General features: G+C 41.3%; 1 protein-coding gene across 2 annotated transcripts in view; it reads left to right on the top strand.

Moving 5' to 3' along the window:
- IMPG1 (interphotoreceptor matrix proteoglycan 1) overlaps positions 1 to 20,987 on the top strand; it is a 340,276-nt gene that overhangs the window by 266,117 nt on the left and 53,172 nt on the right. For both annotated transcript variants that reach the window (XM_040349990.1, XM_040349991.1), the window contains exon 13: positions 12,060 to 13,153. In XM_040349990.1, the coding sequence (XP_040205924.1) occupies positions 12,060 to 13,153 (1,094 nt within the window). The remainder of the gene's footprint in view (positions 1 to 12,059; positions 13,154 to 20,987) is intronic.

Raw genomic sequence — 20,987 nt, 5'->3', positions numbered from 1 at the left:
AGTGACGGAGGTTTTTTTTTAAGCACCTAATAGGCATCAAAAAAGGTGACCTGTGAGCGCCATGCTTGGCGCTCGTAGATAACCCAGGTGTGTTAAAACAGCAAATTAATATTTGCTTTCCTAACACTCAACCACCTCTCCGCCAATCAGGTGCTCGGGTCTGTTAACCGTCACCTGATTGGCTGAAACAACAGACGCTGTGATTGGATGCCTATCAGGAGATCACGGGAGGAAAGGACAGGAGAAGACTTATACAGGACACTGCTTGCCGCCGGCACCTGCTGCCCCACTGAGACAGGGTAAGTGCCGGGCAGACTGTTAGCGAGAGGGGGGTCACAGTGGTGGCATTTGATGTCACAGTGGGAGCATTTAATGGCACAGTGGCAGCATTTGATGGGCACAGTGGGAGCATTTGATGGGCACAGTGGCTGCATTTGATGGGAGCTGTGGGAGCATTTGATGGCACAGTGGGAGCATTTGATGGGCACAGTGACTGCATTTGATGGGCACAGTGGCAATGTTTGATGGACACAGTGGGAGCATTTGATGGGTGCAGTGGCTGCATTTGATGGGCACAGTGGGAGCATTTGATGGGAACAGTGGGAGCATTTGATGGAGACAGTGGCTGCATTTGATGGGCATAGTGGGAGCATTTGATAGCACAGTGGCTGCATTTGATGGGAGCTGTGGGAGCATTTGATGGCACAATGGGAGCATTTGATGGGCACAGTGACTGCATTTGATGGGCACAGTGGCAATGTTTGATGGGCACAGTGGGAGCATTTGATGGGTGCAGTGGCTGCATTTGATGGGCACAGTGGGAGCATTTGATGGGAACAGTGGGAGCATTTGATGGAGACAGTGGCTGCATTTGATAGCACAGTGGCAGCATTTGATAGCACAGTGGCAGCATTTGATGGGCACAGTGGGAGCATTTGGCAGGCACAGTGGCTGCATTTGATGGCCGCAGTGGGAGCATTTGATGGGCACAGTGGCTGCATTTCATGGGCACTGTGGAAGCATTTGATGGCATAGTGGGAGAATATGATGGGCAAAGTGGCATTTGATGGGTACAGTGGCTGCATTTGATGGGCACAGTGGGAACATTTGATGGGCACAGTGGTTGCATTTGATGGGCACAGTGGGAGCATTTTATGGGCACAGTGGCAGCGTTTGATGGGCACAGTGGCAGCATTTGATGGCACAGCGGCTGCGTTTGATGGACACAGTGAGACTGGAATTGATATATATATTTTTTTTTTCAGAATTTTTCAGTTTGTTTGTGCCCCCCCAAAATAATTTTGAGCACCAGCCACTATTGGAGTCTTTTACAGGTAACTAGCACACCTAAAATATGTTAACTGCACATATAATCTTATGGGAAGATTTTTGCTGAAATAGGGTTTCAGTAGTCTGCTGTAGGTCTAATCCCTAGGGAGATTCTCCCCAATCACCGGGTTATCCACAAGTCACTTGAGGCTGATTCACACAATATGTGTTGCCATACATTGGTTAATAGCTTTCCATTGGAAATCACAGTCGATCCCCTTAGCCCCACTCAAAACCAGAATCAACAATATAAGCTTAATGGAAAAAATCTTTCATACTCTACAAAATTGCATTCATATTTTTAATAACAAATGGGCTCCTTGGTTTGAGCACTCCCCCCTGTTCTTTAACCCAGGCTAATCTCCCCTTGCTTGTCAATTTCTATTTGATATGGTTTGATCTCAACCTGTGACACTGTTACTCTGGCCTTCGACCTTTCTGCTAAAATGGATAATATTTGTGACCTTTAAGCGATGTACTGATTTGTATACTTGTACTGACTGCTCATATGATTTAACCTTCATTTTGTATCTGCCTCAATTGTATGGATTTGTACCAGCATCTATTTCTTTAATAAAAGTTTGTAAACAAAAAAAAGGATAGATAAGTACCGTATTTATCGGCGTATAACACGCACCGGCGTATAACGCGCACCATAATTTTAAGAAGGACGTTTCGGGAAAAAAAATGTAAATACTGAACTTTTAAGCACAATAAGGGTAGCTCAGGAAGTGGGTAAATCCTTCTGGGGCTGAAGTGGTTAAGATCAGTGCACACTGATGCCTGACAAGGGAGGGCAAAGAGACACAAACTATTTGTAAGGAGGGGGGCTGTCAGCCAGTGTGTGATGTGTGTTTCCCTTAGCTCCCCCTCCCCCTGTCAAGCAGTGTCATTTATTGCTTTCCCCCCCCCCTCGCTGGCATTATAATATATTGTTCTCCGACGATCAACAGCCACAACCATTTTTTTTTGTCACCTTTTCGTGTAAATGATTTGTACCTGTCAGATCCACGCGGATACTGCTGCTCTCTGTACACAGTAGCCAGTCTAACTCTTGCGAGGAGTGCAGAGCGTGACCACGGCTACGCTATGAGGGCTGTGAGACTTAGACTGGCTACTGTGTGCAGAGAGCAGCAGGAGAATGTCTGCCGCCGTATCCGCGTATCCGAGTGTCTGCTGGATCTGATTGTACCGGGACCCCCGTCTCTGGTGTCTGCTCCTCCCAAGGCACTATATGCGGTATGTACAATGCCGTTTTTAACTATATTGGCGTATAACGCGCACATGCTATTTTCACTCTGTTTTCAGGGTGAAAAAGTGCGCGTTATATGCCGATAAATACGGTACATCGGCCTTTACCAGTGGTACCTTGAACTGATCCACATTTTAATGACACATCTGTTGCATGAAGTGTGCCTTGTGTTCAGACATTGGTGATCTAGGTCTTCTGTTGCAGGACTTATATATTTAGCTAGATTCAGAGAGAGTTAGGCCGGCATATCAGTAGATACACCGTCCTAAGTTTAAGTGTATTCTCAAACTGAGATACACTTAAACCTAGCTAAGATACGACAGCCTGCGCCGTCGTATCTTAGGGTGCAATATTTAGGCTGGCCGCTAGGTGGCGCTTCCGTTGAGTTCGGCGTAGAATATGTAAATGACTAGATACGCCTATTCACGAACGTACGTGTGCCCGTCGCAGTAAAGATACGCCGTTTACGTAAGGCATTTTCAGGCGTAAAGTTATTCCATCAAATAGCTGGACTAGTCAATGTTAAGTATGGCCTTTGTTCCCTGGATCGAAATTCGAAAATTTTACGTCGTTTGTGCAAGTCGTCCGTGAATAGGGCTGGACGTAATTTACATTCACGTCGAAACCAATACGTCCTTGCGGCGTACTTTGGCGCAATGCACACTGGGATATGTACAAGGACGGCGCATGCGCCGTTCGTAAAAAACGTTAATCACGTTGGGTCACAGTTAATATACATAAAACACGCCCCCCACATCCTCATTTGAATTAGGCGCGCTTACGCTGACCAATTTACGCTACGCCGCCGTAACTTAGGAGACAAGTGCTTTGTGAATACAGCACTTGCCTATCTAACTTACGGCGGCGTAGTGTAAATGCCATACACTACCCCTGCCTAACGTTGCGCGCCCCTACCTGAATCTAGCTAATAGTGTTTTGGGAAGGGAATGCTCAAAACCTCCTGGGCCATCACAGGGCAGCTAAGTCAAGTAAGGACAAGAACATGGGTGGCCAAGAGAGCTCACAACACAAATGCTGTTCTAAGGCAGTCCCTCGAGCCCAGATAAGAGATTCTGCCACACACTCAGGTTCCCCTGATTGCCACTGCACCCATCAAATGCAGCCACTGTGCCAGTCAAGTTCCTCCTTCCTTACCTTCTCCTGTAAGCTGTTCATCAAGGCCAGGGAGGGCAGATAAATCTTCAGGCCTGGCAATGGGCTGAGCAGTGGTGAATTAATGCACTGCGCTACTAATATATTAGTGAAGCCTAACTTTGCTTTGTTAAGCTGTGTCAAAGGCTAGATGGTGGCACCCAACAGGGCAATAACTGGCTCTCTGGGGACAGATGTTAATAGATTTCTTATTATTCATCAGTAAGCAGTTTTTGGGTTGAATAGTTCATATTTGGCAGCTATTTCAGTACACATAGTAAAGAAAAGGGATTGCTTTAAAGCTCCATTGGGTAATGGTGCAATTAAAGCTAAATAAATGAACACAGGACTATTTTAGTACTTTAGATTTTTAAGCAGTTTTACTCTTCTTTTAAATAGTTGAATATTGTTGCTTTTTATCATCAGAACTACTTTTTAAAGTTGTGAGCCTTTATACAACGAGCAATATACAGCTTATAAAGACTATTAACTATATTCTCAGCAGTTGGCTGGCTCATATAATACAATCTAGCATTGTATATTTGCATGATTAAGGTCTCTTGGGTGATATAATAATGCATTTCTAAACAACATTGTTTAAAAATATGATTTTCCCTGTTTTCAATTTCTCAGACATATACCCCTTGCTGTTTTTGTCAATGTTATATCTCAACTTAGTTTTCATTTTTCTTTTCTATTACAATGTTCTTTCAAACAAATATTAAAACAAAAGGAACATTCACATAAGGACCACAAAGCCAGGGAATGTTAGAAAAATAATCCATTTTGTTAACCGAAGAAAGCCATAAATATTCACGTTATCCCTGTCTTTAGCTTACAGCAAACTGCATAATCCAGACTGACGGCAAAACAAAAATTAGTTTTCTAAGCAACATTTGTCTGAAGAGCGAGATGACAACAGCTGATGTTTTATGTTACAGAATATTTTGCAATCTTCCTTGCCTCACTATTCTTCCATATATATATTGGATCAGTTCGACTCAGATAGCTGTACTTCTTACACTACCAAAATCAGAAAGTAATTTTCATGCAATTTGCATGAATGTTTTTAACCATCTTAGGTTGTTTTCACAAAAGTAGTGCCAATGATTTATTCAAACCAATCTACATAGTAAGTCTATGAAAACTTGTGTAAATAAACTGAGGTAGCAAAAGCTAGAGCATACCATAAAATTACTACTATAGTAATATATAATATTATCATTGATAACATTATTTACATTTATCATCAGAATATTACACATCTTTACATTTTAACTTCTCGACCTCCGAAAGGTTTTACACTCTTCATGACCAGAGTATTCTTTGGTATGCAGCACTGTGCTACTTTAACTGGCAGTTGCTCGGTCATGCAACATTGTGCCCAAATGAAATTTATATAATTTTGTTCACTCAAATAGAACTATCCTTTGGTGGTGTTTAATCGCCACTGAGTTTTTTATGTTTTGCTATACAAATGAAAAGAAAAATTAAAAAAAAAAAAAGTTTTTCTTAGTTACTGTTACATAATTTAGCAAATAACCCTTCCTCCAAAATGTTGTCTGGTACATTTCTTTGGTAAAAATAACTCAGATCAGTTTATAAAATGTGTAGCACCCTCTAGTGTGTGCTACTAGAAATGAGAGCAGCTAAAAAGCATACTTTTGGCCAGGAATAAACCCGAGTGACTGAATTGGGGAAGAGTTACTAGAGGCCAGGGCTGGATGACTCATCTTGGCAGCTCTCTGGTGCCTCCCCCTGGCATCTGGAAGGTTAGAGAACCTTCTAGAACATGGGTGCTCAACCTGTGGCTCTCCAGCTGTTGCAGAACTACAATTCCCATGAGGCATTGGAAGCCACTGACAGTTACAAGCATGACTCTCGAAGGCAGAGGCATGATGGGACTTGTAGTTCCGCAACAGCTGGAGAGCCACAGGTTGAGCACCCATGTTCTAGAACTATAGGGCGGGAGTTAGGAGGGACTGCCTTGAATATTTATGGGCTCTCAGCCAATCCTCATCAGTAGGCTAGCAGGGAACTGGGATCCCCATAAATAGAACTGAGTCAGGACAGCAATCCAGATGTACTGACTGTGTCATTTCTTGTGGCCTAAAATCACAGAACAGTACAACTATTGGAAAGTAGACAGTTCAGGGTATTTAGTAAGAAACATGGCAAGTTTTTTGAAGTAATTGTCTGTCACAATTTTTTGGATAATAAAGAAAATATTAAACACATTGTTTACTATTGTGATGCTGTGATTGGCCACAGCTATCACATGGTACATGATGCAGTGATTGGCCCAGGTACCATGTGATCACTGGTGACCAATCACATATCCCACACAGTAGTAAACAGTGGTGTCATGAATAGACTCTGATGACTGTTCTTAACTAAGTGTCATGTGATTACATGGCGATAGCATGGTATCTGGGCCGCTCACAGTGGCCCAATACTGAACAGTGCAATATGCTGCATTCAGATTGCACCACTGCGTGCCCCTGGGGGTGTGCCAGTGCGCATGAGTGGGACAACGTACACATACGTCAGAGTGCCTGCTCAAGCCGCCTGCCAGCAGTAAAATTACTGTTGGCAGGTCGGCAAATGGTTAAAAAATAAAGATGTGGGAGTTAGAAACTACAGACAAAATAAATATGAAAACATGACTCACAAGGAGAAGAATCCACATTTAAAACAATCCTACAATATGGGGAACAATAGGTGCAAAAGGTAAGCTGCTTGAAAACCTAGAAAATTACTTTAAACCCCCCAAACAGTATATATATTTTTTAGCGGAGACCCTAGGAAATAAAATGGCAATCGTTGCAATTTTTTATGCCACAAAGTATTTGTGCAGCAGTTTTTCAAATGCAATTTTTGTGATTTTTTTTTTTTTTTTTTATGAATAAAAAAAAAAAAACCCCACGCAACAAACTACAGTACTTAAAAATCTCCATAGGCAACATTTTAAATGCCTCTACAGGTTACCTGTTTAGAGTTACAGAGGAGGTCTACACCCTGTTCAAAATTATTATGCAAATTATATTTTTCTCAATTATGCTGACTGTAAACAACAGTCAGCATAATTCTTATGTTATCAACTATTAAGAGTACAATTACATTTTTATTGAACAAACCTCCTAATGATAACAGTTTTTTTTTCCAAATAAAAAACTTACAACGCACTGTTCCAAATTATTATGCACCGCAAGTTTCAAAACACTTTATAGGTTGTAAAGAACTAAAAAAAATGTCATTTGTTGTGGTTCCAGCATATTTACTGAAATCAAAAGCTATTTCAATCAAACTTTGAACAAAATTTTAACTTTTTAAACACAGGTCACGTTACATTATAACATAGGATCTCTTATTTGATAGCAGCTTCACAAGTCTTGCCTCCATTGAACTTGTGAGTTTTTGGACAGTTTCTGCTTGAATTTGTTTGCAAGATGTCAAAATCGCCTCCCAGAGCTGCTGTTGGATGTAAACTGCCTCCCACCCTCATAGATCTTTTGCTTGAGGATGCTCCAAAGGTTCTCAATTTTAGGAATCTTTCAAGCTGCCATGAAAAACTGCCCTTTAGGTAAAGTTAACTGAAGATTTGGGGAGCAAGAGATAAACTAGGTGTGGGTAGGCAGAATTGACAACCAAACAAATGTATTGTTAGTAGCCAAAGAAAGAGATATGTTTGAGTTGTGGAGTTACAAAACATTGTGTTACTATATATACTATCGTATATTTGGTACCCCCAATTCTTTACCCTTTAGCAAGTCATTTGGAGGCCTTTCTGCCACTATGTATACTATAGGTATATGTAGCACATGTAGTAAATGTTGCTATTATGTATAATGTGCATTTAGAGGTCTTACCATTCTGTATTCAACTATAGAACACAGTGTTTGACTTGAATAAAAATTGGTATAAAGTAAAGTGGAGCAAAAGAAATATGTTGCACACAGCAACATAGATTCCTTGCCTGATTTGAAAGATAAAACCTAATCAGCCGTTTTTACTAAATGTTCCAACTTTTGAAAACAGCCTTGCTGTGTATAGTTGTTTTCTTATTGTAAACATGTTCTGCTGATATTGCTGCTGTCAGAGTTCTGTGTTTTCAGTAATTGGGTCTAAAATAACTTCTATGTAGTGCTGTATAGATTCAGAGGGCCCTTTACACCAATGCTGCAGTAATGTAAATCGAAACCAGCAAACCAAAGTAATAAGGAAAAAGTTTTCTTTAATGGATAATTTTTTTCTTATAACAGAAAAAATACTTATAAAAAAGTGGATATCACGTAGTAGGTTTTAACAAATAGCCTAATTTATGTCTGCATTATTTTGCTCCCATCATCCATGATACCAACAACTTAGAAAAGAAATGTAACTGCAGAAATAATCAGTGATGGGCTCAAAATAAGCCAATAGCCAAATAATAGTTTCAGAAATCATGAAGGTAGGTCTAATATTCTTAAGGGACATTATGATCCAATTATAGAAGAGGTATCAGCTATAACAAATACAATATTACATTTGCGTCTATCAATGTCTCTTTTAAATAAAAAGGAAAAATCATTAAAGTAAACAAATCATGAGAGAAATGAGAGTGCTGCCATTGCTAATGCTGATCTGCTGAAAATTCTAGTTTCCCAACTGCCAAGCTTTCTAATCCACTGACTTAAATGTATGAAGTATGTAGATCAGGGTCTGGCTTCACAGGATGAGAGCATTTTCCAGGTTTCCGACTAAAGTACTGAAGCTATAATCAGCTTGCTAGACGGGTAGCTACTCTTTTTAAAAGGAGGTCAGCAACGAAAGTCTACATACTTTAAAATAAGCTTGTGAGTATAAAATATAGTGGTGAATTTACTTATGGTATAGGGTATGTTCACTTTGCAAAGTGAATTCTCAATTTGAAAGGGGATTTTCACTTATGTGATGATCATTCACTTTTTTAGAAAAATATCTATTCACGTGAAAGAAAAACTAAAAAAAAAATCTATATTTTTTCTTGCACATAAGTGGATAATGGAAGTCATCAAAACTTTAACTTATGCACTAGGCTATGTGAAAATTCCCTTACTATGTGAACCAACTATATGCCTTTGGGAAATCATCGATCCTGATAATGATTCAACTATGATAATAGATGTTCCTTTCTACTGTCAGGCTGATCTATATATGGTCACATTGAGAAAATAGAAGGAAGAGTCTAACCTTGCATGTACCACTTTGCACCACACTTTGTTGGCAGAGTCACAAGCTGAAGTGTGGTAGGTTCCAGAGAATTTACAGATGTCTTTCCAGGAGTGATTCTCAAAGATAATTATCTGTTTCAGCAGTTATGAATTATAAGTTTAAAAGTTAAATATTTTTTAGTGACTCCTACCACAAAATTATCAGGAGGTGGACCAGCAGAAATCAGATAGCTTTCTAAGACTTCATGTACATTAGCCTACAAATATGATGCGATTTTGCCATGTTTTGAGTCAAAATGTTCCTACTCTGAACACGATTCTTCTGCATTCAGGAGAGGGGGGTTGAAGCTCACCTAAACGCGGCAGCTCCTAAACTCTGCTTAAAGCCTATGTGTACATGGATATATAAACAATCAGGGGAAAAGACAGTGCTGAACAAGAAACATATACAAAATCCTCAGGTATGAAACAGAGACTCTTTATTTTATAAAAAGTAAAGGTAATCACCAAGGTTTACAGCAGTCTATAGATGGTCATAGAGACTTGGATAAGAAGCTGACAATACCTGGAGGCTGGAGGTGCATGGATGTCACAGGGGCTCAAGGAAGAATACACAGAGCCGTGGAACAAAACGTGCAGAAGCACATCTGGCAAGGGGCCCGACCAGAACCGTAGGTCTAGGGGTCCGGTGTAAGGGGGGTCGCAACTGTAGTCACAGGAATTGTAGGGGCCCCTGTCCAATGGCCACTCAGGCTGCGCCCAGTGCCCAGAAGTGACGTCACAGCCTGGTGGAAGTCAGCCAAGGAGATCCTACAACTATGGACAAACCCTGCTGCTGATGCCGATCAAACGCTGCTGGAACCAGAGGAGCAAGAAAGAGCACACATCATTGATTGGAGATACTACATGTTTCGAGGCCACACCCCTTCTTCAGGTTCTCTGTTAGTCAGCAAAGTGTGAAGCTCTATTTAAATCTTCACACTTTGCCGACTTAAAAATATCCTGAAAAAGGAGCATGGCCCCGAAAAAAGGCTCCTCTGGTACCAGCAGATTTTGATTGGCCCTAGCAGCAGAGGGCCAATCAAGCGCTGTAGGCTAACCTTTGGCTAACTTCTGCCAGGCTGGGACATCATTTCCGGGCACCGAATCCAGTCAAACCAGTCATTGGACACCGACCCCTACAGTTCCAGTGGCTACAGTTGTGGCCCCCCTTCCACCGAACCCCTGGCCCTATGGTTCTGATCAGACCCCTTGTCAGAGGTGCTCCTACACTTTCTGACCCCACGGCTCTGTGTATTCTTTCTTGATCCCCTGTGACATCCATGTGACTCCAGCCTCCAGGTATTGTCAGCTTCTTATCCAAGTCTCTGCATGACCATCTATAGACTGCGGCAAACCTTGGTGATTACCTTTACTTTTTATAAAATAAAGAGTCTCTGCTTCATACCTGAGGATTTTGTATATGTTTGTTGTTCAGCGCTGTCTTTTCCCCTGATTGTTTATTTTCATCTCATTGGTCTATGAGTTTTGGACAGCAGCGGCCACAGCTCCATTCCTTTTTTTGGTTGTTTGCTTGGAATTTTTGCTATGCGCCTGGACATTTTTTTTTTAGTACATGGATATATAGGCTTTTATGGAGTTGAGTTTAGGAGCATTGACAAAAACCCACCAAAAGCTCCTAAACTCAAGTTTAGGAGCTGCCAGTGTAGGCTAGTGTGCATGAAGCCTGAGGGAGATACAGTATAGATCAGTGTTTCTCAACCTTTTTTCAGTCAAGACACCCTTTAGAAAATTTTAGACAATCTCGAGGCACCCTTTAAAAATGATGGACAGTCTCGAGGCACCTCATTCTAAAATGTAAAAACTATTCTGATACTTTTACATAATACAGCACACGTGTGGGACACCCAACATTAGAAGGGATTTATTCTTCCAAAGAAAATACACACTTTTGCAAACTGGTGCTGACTAGTATTACAATGTTTTTCTTCTCCTTCAGTTTTTCTCCATCACTCAGCTAATGTGACCCCAATGCTGATGGTGAGATGCAAGAGAGGGGGCTACAAGGATACTGTGCAGGTGACTGACAGCCTCCATCTGAACATAGTTTAGGCATTTTGCCAAGGCACCCCTGAAGAAACCTCAGGGCACGGGTTGAATAAGGCTGGTATAGATAATTTGGTATGAAAAAATGTGGAAACACTAAAACTCAAAATTATTTACAGGTGAATATACTTTAACATGTATACCATAACAATCAAAAGGTGGCCATTAAAGTCTGGAATTTTTGCAATTTAACTAAAAAATTAAGCTGATTATGTCCTTGACTTGATTAAATAAATATTGTATGATTACTAAAGATAAACTTAATAAGGAGTGGTGTGTTTAATATTTATGAGATTGATTCAATGCATTCATTTATTTTTGTCTCAAATTTTTTAGAAGTGATTTATTGACAAGGACATTTAAAATTACAGCCTGCGCATGAATTAATTTGTTTAGTGGATATGAGTGGTAAAGACACAAAAAGACAACAATCACACATTTGAACATATGCTTAATTGTGTGTAAAAAGAAAGATTCTTTTAGTTTCAATCGCTAATGCTTTATCTTTCACTAGTTTTTTTGTCTTGTCACTCTGATGGAATAACATTTGTAATAATATATGAGCTCTTCTCTAATTTGCTTTTAAATTTGCTATCAAACTCATACAATAAGCCAATCTCTTAAAATTACTATTAAAAAACAAAACAAAAAAACATGTTAAAAGGATGCACCATTGTACATTTTTGTAAAGATAAATACTGTGGACTAGAATATATACACTGTACATTTTTGTTAAAGAAGTCCAGTAAATGACTTTCAGTAGAGGCGAGTATAGATTTCAGTTTCTACATTACAATCTAATGTTCCCACCACAATTGTACTTTTATAATAAAGACAAGTTAAAGCGAATAGTATCATTTTTGATTAAAAAAAAAACTTGTAGGTATAATTAAAAATACAGTGGAAATCATGATGAAACCCTGACTTTTGACTAAATTTTATTTTTTACAGTTTATAATAATAAAATGAACACACAACTAATAATAATGCTAATACAACAAAAGTTTTAATGTTATTTTTTATTACAGGTATAGATCATTCAGATGATTTCAAGGAACATATTACATCCACTGAAGCAATAACCATTGGAACTGTTAAAACATTACCTGCTTATTCAGATTCAGATGTGTCGGTGTCCACTGCCCAAGAGATGGAATCAGCTTTTTTGACTGTAGCGCCATCTGAACGTCCCAGTGACTATGAACCAATTAGTTCCATCACTGGTCCAGCAGTTATAGAAACACTTGAAGTAACTACACCCAACAAAGTTGAAGTGACTAGTTTGGAGGCAATTGAAGTAGGTGCAGAAACAACTCATGAAATTATAGCACAATCTGAATACACAACACCAGAAACAATAACATTGCTTGCAGACAGTACTATAGAAGAAGCTGCAATTGCCAAAGACATAAGGACAGAAACTTTGGAAGTGACCAAAGACTTTACAACAAAAGCTATGGAAGTATATATAGACACTACTACAGAAGTAACTGCAGGACTTGAAAATGTTACCCCAGAAGAAATTGTAGAATTTGAAGAAACTACTCCAGAAGTCATTACATTGTTTGATGAAATGACTCCAACCTCTATAATTTCCTTATCAACAGATCAATCAGTGGTAATAGAGAACTCTCAAGAATATGAAGATGAGAGCATCTCTACAACCCTAGAAGATACTACCACATTAACAGCTACTACTATAAGTTCTTCTGTACAAGAATCCAATTTTTCTGAAACGTATAGAGAGGATGCTTCCACAGTCTCAGGAAATGGAGCACATGATATGGACACAGGTATACTGAGCACAAGTATACTGAGCACTTATAAAGAGGATGCCTCCACAATCTCAGGAATTGGAGCTTATGGTATGGACACAGATATACTGAGCACAGAGGTAGAAGAAAGTAATATTTCAACGTCAAGTCCAGATATTCCCCCAAATTATACAGCAGCCTCTTCCTCCCTAGACCATTTAACTTCTACTACAGACATTTCTACTGGTAGAGCAAAAGAGCTTGTTGTGTTCTTCAGCCTTAGGGTGACTAATATGCCATTTTCTGAAGACCTGTTCAATAAAAGTTCCCCAGAATACAAAACACTTGAACATCAGTTCCTGCACCTGGTGGGTAAATATTTATTATTAAAATCCAAACTGTATTCCTATAATATACATTTTTTATACATGCGAGAAAAGTACCATTTACTAATATATCATATTCTTCAGGGCTGATATAGTTAATAAGACATACATTGCTCTTTATGTTTCTCTGCCCTTTCAGAGTATTAAAACATCACTGTAAGCCTGGCCATACATTATACAATTTTATTTTACAATTTTCCTTTAGATTTACCTAAACAATATAATATGAGGTCAAACCTAATCACTTTCTATTTGTATGCTGTCAGGCAGGCCATTGAACTGCATACTGAAAGGTAAATCTAAAGGAAATTAAATAAGAACAATTTTAAATGTATGGCAAGCGTTAGTTTTAAAAAGCTTTTACGTTTTTCAACATAACAAGAAAAGAGTAACACAAGATTTTAACAGTTCAGAAACACAATAGAGTCCGTGTGAAAAAGTGGTAAAAAATTATTAAATTACATGAGATCATCTTAAAGAAGATTTCATTACTGTATAAACTGTACTGTAGCAACTTAGGGTGACCAACACAAGAAGCGTGTGATATACCGAGACACGTGAAAGAAGTTGTGTCAGATTCAAGTTTACTAATGTAAGGTCTCTGGGAATCACTGCCATTGTTCCAGTCTATGCTTCCTTGTTGTTTCACAATGCAATGGGCAATAACAGCATTGAGTTGTGGCCTCGCCCATGTTTAGAAAAAAACTTTGGGGTGGATTCAGGTAGGGGCGCGCACTACTACGGAGGCGCAGCGTACCGTTTTTACGCTACGCCTCCGTAAATTACGTGCGCTACGCTTCATTCACGAAGCAGTAGCTCCGTAATTTGCGTGTGCGCTCCGTAAAACTGCCCGGCGTATGCGCGCGTAATTTAAATGATCCCGTAGGGGGCGTGGATCATTTAAATTAGGCGCGTTCCCACGCCGAACGTAGTGCGCATGCTCCGTCGGGAAACTTTCCCGACGTGCATTGCGGTAAATGACGTCGCAAGGACGTCATTTGCTTCAACGTGAGCGTAAATGGCGTCCAGCGCCATTCACGATTCACTTACGCAAACAACGTAATTTTTAAAAATCGCGACGTGTATACTTAGCATTGGCTGCCCCTGCTAATAGCATGGGCAGCCTTACGCAGAAACCGACGAACGCAAACGACGTAAAATGCGAACGCAGGGCGCGCGTACGGTTGTGAATCGGCGTGAGTATGCAATTTGCATACTCTACGCTGACCACTACGGGAACGCCACCTAGCGGCCATCGTAAGAATGCAGCCTGCGATACGACGGCATAAGAGCCTTATGCCAGTCATATCTTAGGCTGCAGTCGGCGTATCGAGCTTTCTGAATACAGAAAAGTCGATACGCCGGCGCAACTAAGCAATTGCGCTGCGTATCTATGGATACGCAGACGCAATTGCTTTCTGAATCTACCCCACTGTTGCAATTACAAAGACAGGGTTCATGGGTTCTACTGACTGGGAAATACCTATTCCAGTGTACACACTATGCATTAATGACAGAGAAAGAAAAATGGGAGGCAGAGTTACCTTTTTTATGTGAAAAATACCAAAAAGCTTACATTATTTCAAACCCAAACCATCTACAAGCCAGAGAGGAATTATGATAACCTGTTTATTGATTAGATAACTCAAATAACAATTAAGTGAGTATTTAATAACTGGTGCATTCAACAGCTGGACAAATTAAATGTTCAAACTGTGCTTACATGCAGGAACAGAAATATGTTGGAGGCATTGAAAGGGGTTTAGTAATTAGTCCAGACAGAGGAGATCTTATTCTAGACCTTCATTGAGCATTCATTGGGAGTTGAGATGGGGTCTAGTGATCACCAATGTCTTTGGTTTAATATTAGAACAAAACCTTAACTGCAGGAGTTTGTAATCAGTGGGCACTTTAAAGTGTAGCATACTTACTGATACATGGCTCACTGGACTACCAGGAACTTGATAGTGTGGTGAACTCTGAGGGAAGATATGTCATTCTATACTGCCGCCTGTTCTCTTTGAAATGTATACTTGCCTTTGTTTATATCCCACCTCCATATAGTCATCAGGTGTTGCGAGCAGTGCTGGAATTTCAGTTGGGTCACCCGGATGTACCGTTATATATATTGGTTGACTTTAATTGTTACTTGGACCCCCAATTAGACAAACACCCCCCGATGGTGCTGCGAAGAGGTGTATGCCGAACAGCCCTGAGAAAACTGGTTGAGGTGGTGGGTTGGATTGATCTGTAGCGTATGGAACCCTGGGAGAGACAATTTTGATGTTTTTCAAAATCACATTTGTCGTTGTCACACATTGACCTTTGCCTCTGTTCTGATATCACTGTCCGATCGGCTTCTGGCTTAATCTCCTTCCATCCCAGGCCCAGATTGCGCAAAAAATAACAGATTTTTGGTTTGATCAGGTGGGGCACCCAGATGAGGGGGTGGTATGGGAGACATTCAAGGCCTTTCTTCAGGGACTGTTTATTAGAGAAATCAATGCATTCAAAAGGGCTTCCAATGTACAGCTCAATGGAGCGATTGGTGCATGATCTGGAGGTCGAGTTTTTCTCTAACCCCACTGAGGATTGTAGGGATGCATGGTTATCTGCTCATGATGTGCTTAGCTGGCTCACCTCCTCGGCGGCAGAGTGAAACCTCTTCTTCAGCAAACTTGCATTTTATGAGGAGTGTGAACATACTGGTTGCCTTTTAGCAAATGTTTCCCATTCACAGCAGACATTACCATCCATTGGTGCTTTAAGGACATCTGAGGGTACAGTAACCAATTTTCCAGACACTACCATGATGTTAGTTCATATTACTCTGACTTATACCCTTCTCAGCAGAACTACACAGAACGTTCTCTACACGCATATCTTGGAGGGGTAGAGTTATCTACTCTGTCAGATACAGCTATGCAACTACTGGATGCTCCTCTGACACTGGAGGAGCTACCTAAACTGTTGGGGATATTGCTGCCAAAACAATGGGGTGCCTTCCTCCCTCTATGACCAAAGCCATTATAGTCCTACTATTGAAACCTGGAAAGGACCCCTTAGACCCTGGCTCTTATAGGCCAATATCCCTTCTGTAATGTGAAGTGAAAATACTGGCTAAGGTGCTGGCCCTAAGATTGAACAAGGCAATATCTTCCATAATTCATTTGGACCAAGCGGGGTTCATGCCTCACAAATCTACGGCTATAAATTTACACAGGTTATTTGTCAATCTACAATCCAAATCCGATAACATGGGGGAAAGAGCGTTGCTCGCTCTTGACACCCACAAGGCATTTGATAGTATTGAATGGTCCTATCTATGGGCCATCTTGCATAAATTTGGGTTTGGGAAAGAATTTATAGCCTGGGTCCAACTATTATATAGCTCCCCGAAAGCAGTCATTAGAGAGGCAAGGAGGGTATCCCAGTACTTTAGTCTATTGAGGGGCACTTCCCCTTTAGTGTTCGCTCTGGCCATAGAGCCGTTGGCAGCCCGTATTTGCTGTAATTCTGAAATCAGGGTCTTTCAGTATGGAGAGCTTCATGAAAAATTGATGCTTCATGCAGATGACACCATGCTCCTTTTGGGAGACACGTCATCATCCTTAAAGGAGGCTGTCCGAACCTTTGGCCATTATTCAGGATTAGTGATTAACTGGACTAAGTCATGTCTCATGCTATTAGATAAGAAGTTTGACTCACAGCTAACAACTCTACTAGATATCCCTGTATCCACAGAATTCATGTATTTGGCCATACATGTTACACCTAACCCTCTAGAGCAGGGGTAGACAACCTATTGAGCACAGTGTGCCAAAAAATATTTTCAAAGAAATTGAGAGTGCCAATTTTATAACAAAAAAATGTAAACTTCACACTCTCAATCACGAAAATGATTTTTTATAAAGTAAATGCTGTAAACTACTTGAGTAGTAGTGACAAATTAACATCCTGCACTCACGCCTCAGATCAGCCCCAATTCCTGCAACTCCACACTTCGGTTCAGCCCCAATTCATGCACCTTCACATCTCAGATCACTGTCCCCCCTGCAAATCTGTTTTACCACTGTACCCCTCTGCACATCTGCCCGACCACTGTTACCCCCTGCACATCTGCCCCACCTCTGTACCCCCTGTACATCTGCCCCACTTATGTACCCCCTAAACATCTGCCCCACCTCTGTACCCCCCTGCTCATCTGTCCCACCACTGTAACCCCCCTGCTCATTCTCCCCACCACTGTACCACCCTGCTCTTCTGTCCCACCACTGTAGCCCCCTGATCATCTACCCATCAATGTTCCTCATGCACATCTGCTCCACCGCCATACCCCCATGCTCTTCTGTCTCACCACCGAACCATCTTCTCATCTATCCTAACACAGTAACCCCCTTTCTCATCTTCCCCACCAATGTACCTCCTGCACATCTGCCCCACCACTGTACCTCCTGCACATCTGTCCCACCGCTGTACCTCCTGCACATCGGTCCCACCAATATACTGCCTTCCTCCTCTGCCCCACCACTGTATCCTCCTGTACATCTGCCCCACCTCTGTCCCCCCTGCTCTTCTGCCCAACCACTGTAACCCCCTTCTCATCTGTCCCACCAATGCAATGTCTTTCACATTTGCCCCACCGCTGTACCCCCTGCTTTTCTGCCAAACCACTGTAACCCCCTGCTCATCTGTCCCACCAATGCACCTCCTTTCACATCTGCCCCACCGCTCTACCCTCCTGCTCTTCTGTCCCACTGCTGAACCCCCTTCTCATCAGCCCCCACACTGAACCCAGTCCTCCTCCTGGAAACAGGCACCTGCAACAGAACTGCACCCAATCTCTTCCCCATCACAAAAGCTGACGATCGCAGCTACAGCAAAGTTAAAGAACCAAACAATGTTTTCCATCTTATATGTGTGGGGGGAAGTGCAGTGCAGGTGCAGCGTGGGGAATTATAAAAATGAAATGCATTATTGTTTCGCTGACACTTCCATGCGCTGCTCTGCTGCTGGGGAGGGAGTCAAGTGACGGCAAAAAAAGTCTTTGAGTGCCACTTGCGGCACCAGTGCCAGGGGTTGCCTACCCCTGCTCTGGAGTATATTACCTTAAATTTGACTTATTTGTTAAATCGTTGTAGGGAACGGGTGAAAGTGTGGTCGAAATTGAAACTATCACCGGTAGGTCGGATAAACTAAAACACAATTATATTGATGCCACAGATTTTTTACATACTCCACAACTCCCCTATGGTTGTTCCATTGAAGCAATTTTGAGTTATTAATTCCATTTTTAGGTCTCTTATTTGGCTTAACTCAACAGCCAGGGTAAAATTGGAACAGTTACAGCGCCCTAAGGAAGTAGGTGGGATGACACTTCCAAACCCATTGTTGTACTATCTGGCCTCCCAACTCCAACACATAGCCAGCGTTCTTTACCCTGATAGTGCTCTGGTGTTGAACTTGGTGGATCCTATGGCACACCTTCTCCAGTTTACAAAAGGGGGAGGTAAAGGAGGGCCTGGAGGTGTTACGGTTTTCTAAACCAAAAAACTGTATCCAACTTGATGCAGAAAGTATGGAACAAAGCTAGAGCTTTACAAGACGTTGAGGTATTCAGCAGGTTTAGCTCCATATGGGGAAACAAGAGGTACTTGGAGTTGGAGAAATTACAATATGGCATGAGATGGCAACAGTACAGGATTACTCATATGACCCAAATTTTTAGGGATGGAAAGCTACGCCCATTCAATGCTTTACATATGGAATTTAAACTCCCTGCGTCTATGCTGTTTTATTATTTCCAACTTGAAATTGATGCATGGACTCAGTGACCAACACCCATTTTCAATTATATGAGGGAAGTAACCTCATACGAAGGTGCAGCTACTCTAAGCTTCTCAACAAGTTCCTTTCTGACAGCACTGCAGGGGTCATATCCAAGTGGGAAAGGGATATTGGAGCTTTTGAGGAGAACCAATGGGAGGAGGCTTTTGCGGCAGTTCTGCTGTGCTCCTTAAATGTGGCCCAAAGGCTGTCCCAGTTATATTTGCTCCTGCGTGTCCATTACATGCCATCCTGGAGGCAACTGAATTATATGTCAGGCAAATTAGTAAGAGCAAAAGGAATTAAAAAAAATAATAAGGTTCACAACAGACAAAAGTAGGATAATAAAGGAGAAAAATCAGCATATAAGACATACAATGAAACTGAAAGTGTATCTGATAGTAACATGTATCAAAATAGATAAAAGGGGGCCAAACATCTTAATACTGTTGCTAAAGCACAGGAGGATGAAATTACTAAATCTGTGACGAAAGTAGGCTGTCTCGGTCTGGTATCTCTGTCACAAGCCCTTAGTGTTAGGTCAATATTATTGAGCAATGCCATAGAGCCTGCATGATTCACAGTTATGTTTTTCTGTTTCCTAGACAGAATCCTAAGAGAGAGAGTTTAGCATTTCCTAGACAGAATCCTAAGAGAGAGAGTTTAGCATTAAACTATGTTTTAATTAAATGGTATTGGTGTTTAGATGTAGTGGTTGCATTCATTTTCTCTTTTCTTTTCCTGCTAAGAACAGTTTAGCAATCATAGAATTTATCTGTTGATCTTGCCAGAATTACAGTATTCATTCATTCCCCATGTAATGAAGAAATAAAAATTGAATTGCAGCCTTGGTGACAAACATGGCTCCCTCAAAAGGCACAGAAGAGAAAGTTGGCATAGCCACCCTATGATTGACATTAAGTGTGTTATGCACAGTATTAGCAGGTCAAAATAAAGGGAAAAAAAGCATGATATATCTAATGCAACCACTACATCTAGGAACTGCTAGGCTCCAATATATTCAATTTCAGTTTTTAGGTTTTAATAGGCTTCAAAATTAAGACAACCAATGACTGAGAAATGTACGACATTCTTAAATTAATTTTATCTACTGTACATACATGAGTATAAGCTGACCCGAGTATAAGCCAAGGCCCTAATTTTACCACAAAAAACTGGGAAAAAGTATTGACTCGAGTATAAGCCTAGGGTGAGAATGCAGCAGCTACTGTAAGCGGAAAAGACGGTCAAAAATGCCCATTTTCAGCCTCACTGTGCCCATTTGCATGTCTCACTGTGCCCATTTGCAGCCTCACTGTGCTTATGTCAAAGATTGGGGCACTCATTTGCTTAATTCAAACAATATCAAGTGGCAAAGTTCAGAGAGGCTTGCACACAGCAAACAGCGTACTTTCATTGCTTATTTCCTGTGCTTGTTATTTTTGGCAGCTGGGTGCAATGGCTTTCATTATGCAAACATGAGGTCTGCCCAAAAACTTGCATGCAAGAAAATTCAAAAGTTTAGTGTGTTGTCCCTTCCTTTTTATGGTTCTGCAGCCCAACCTTACTGTGCCCATTGCAGCGTGCCTGAATTATTGACAGGCTGCGGGCGTCCATTTTCAAAAGTCGTGGCTTCCTTCTGGTCCCGTTCTGTTCCGTGATAGGTGTTTGACACTGTGTTTCGCTACCGCCTATCACGGAGGTCCTCTCATCCTCGGACTCCGTTTCCCAGCAGACACCGTGTTCAGTGTCCCGCCAATCACGGAGCTTCTTTCATCCTCGGACAAGAGGACGTTTGTGATAGGCGGAACACTGAAAACGGTGTATGCTGGGAAACTGAGTCAGAGGATGAGAGGACCTCTGTGATAGGTGGTAGCGGAACACAGTGTCAAACGCCTATCACGGAACGGAACGGGACCAAGAGGAAGACGCAACTTTTGAAAAATGGACGCCCGCAGCCCTTCAGGTACACTGACTCGAGTATAAGCCG

Source organism: Rana temporaria, chromosome 4 (genome assembly GCF_905171775.1).
Source record: "Rana temporaria chromosome 4, aRanTem1.1, whole genome shotgun sequence".
Classification (NCBI taxonomy): domain Eukaryota; kingdom Metazoa; phylum Chordata; class Amphibia; order Anura; family Ranidae; genus Rana; species Rana temporaria.
The sequence above is the reverse complement of the archived record's forward strand: the minus strand, read 5'-3'. Positions and strand labels throughout refer to the sequence as shown.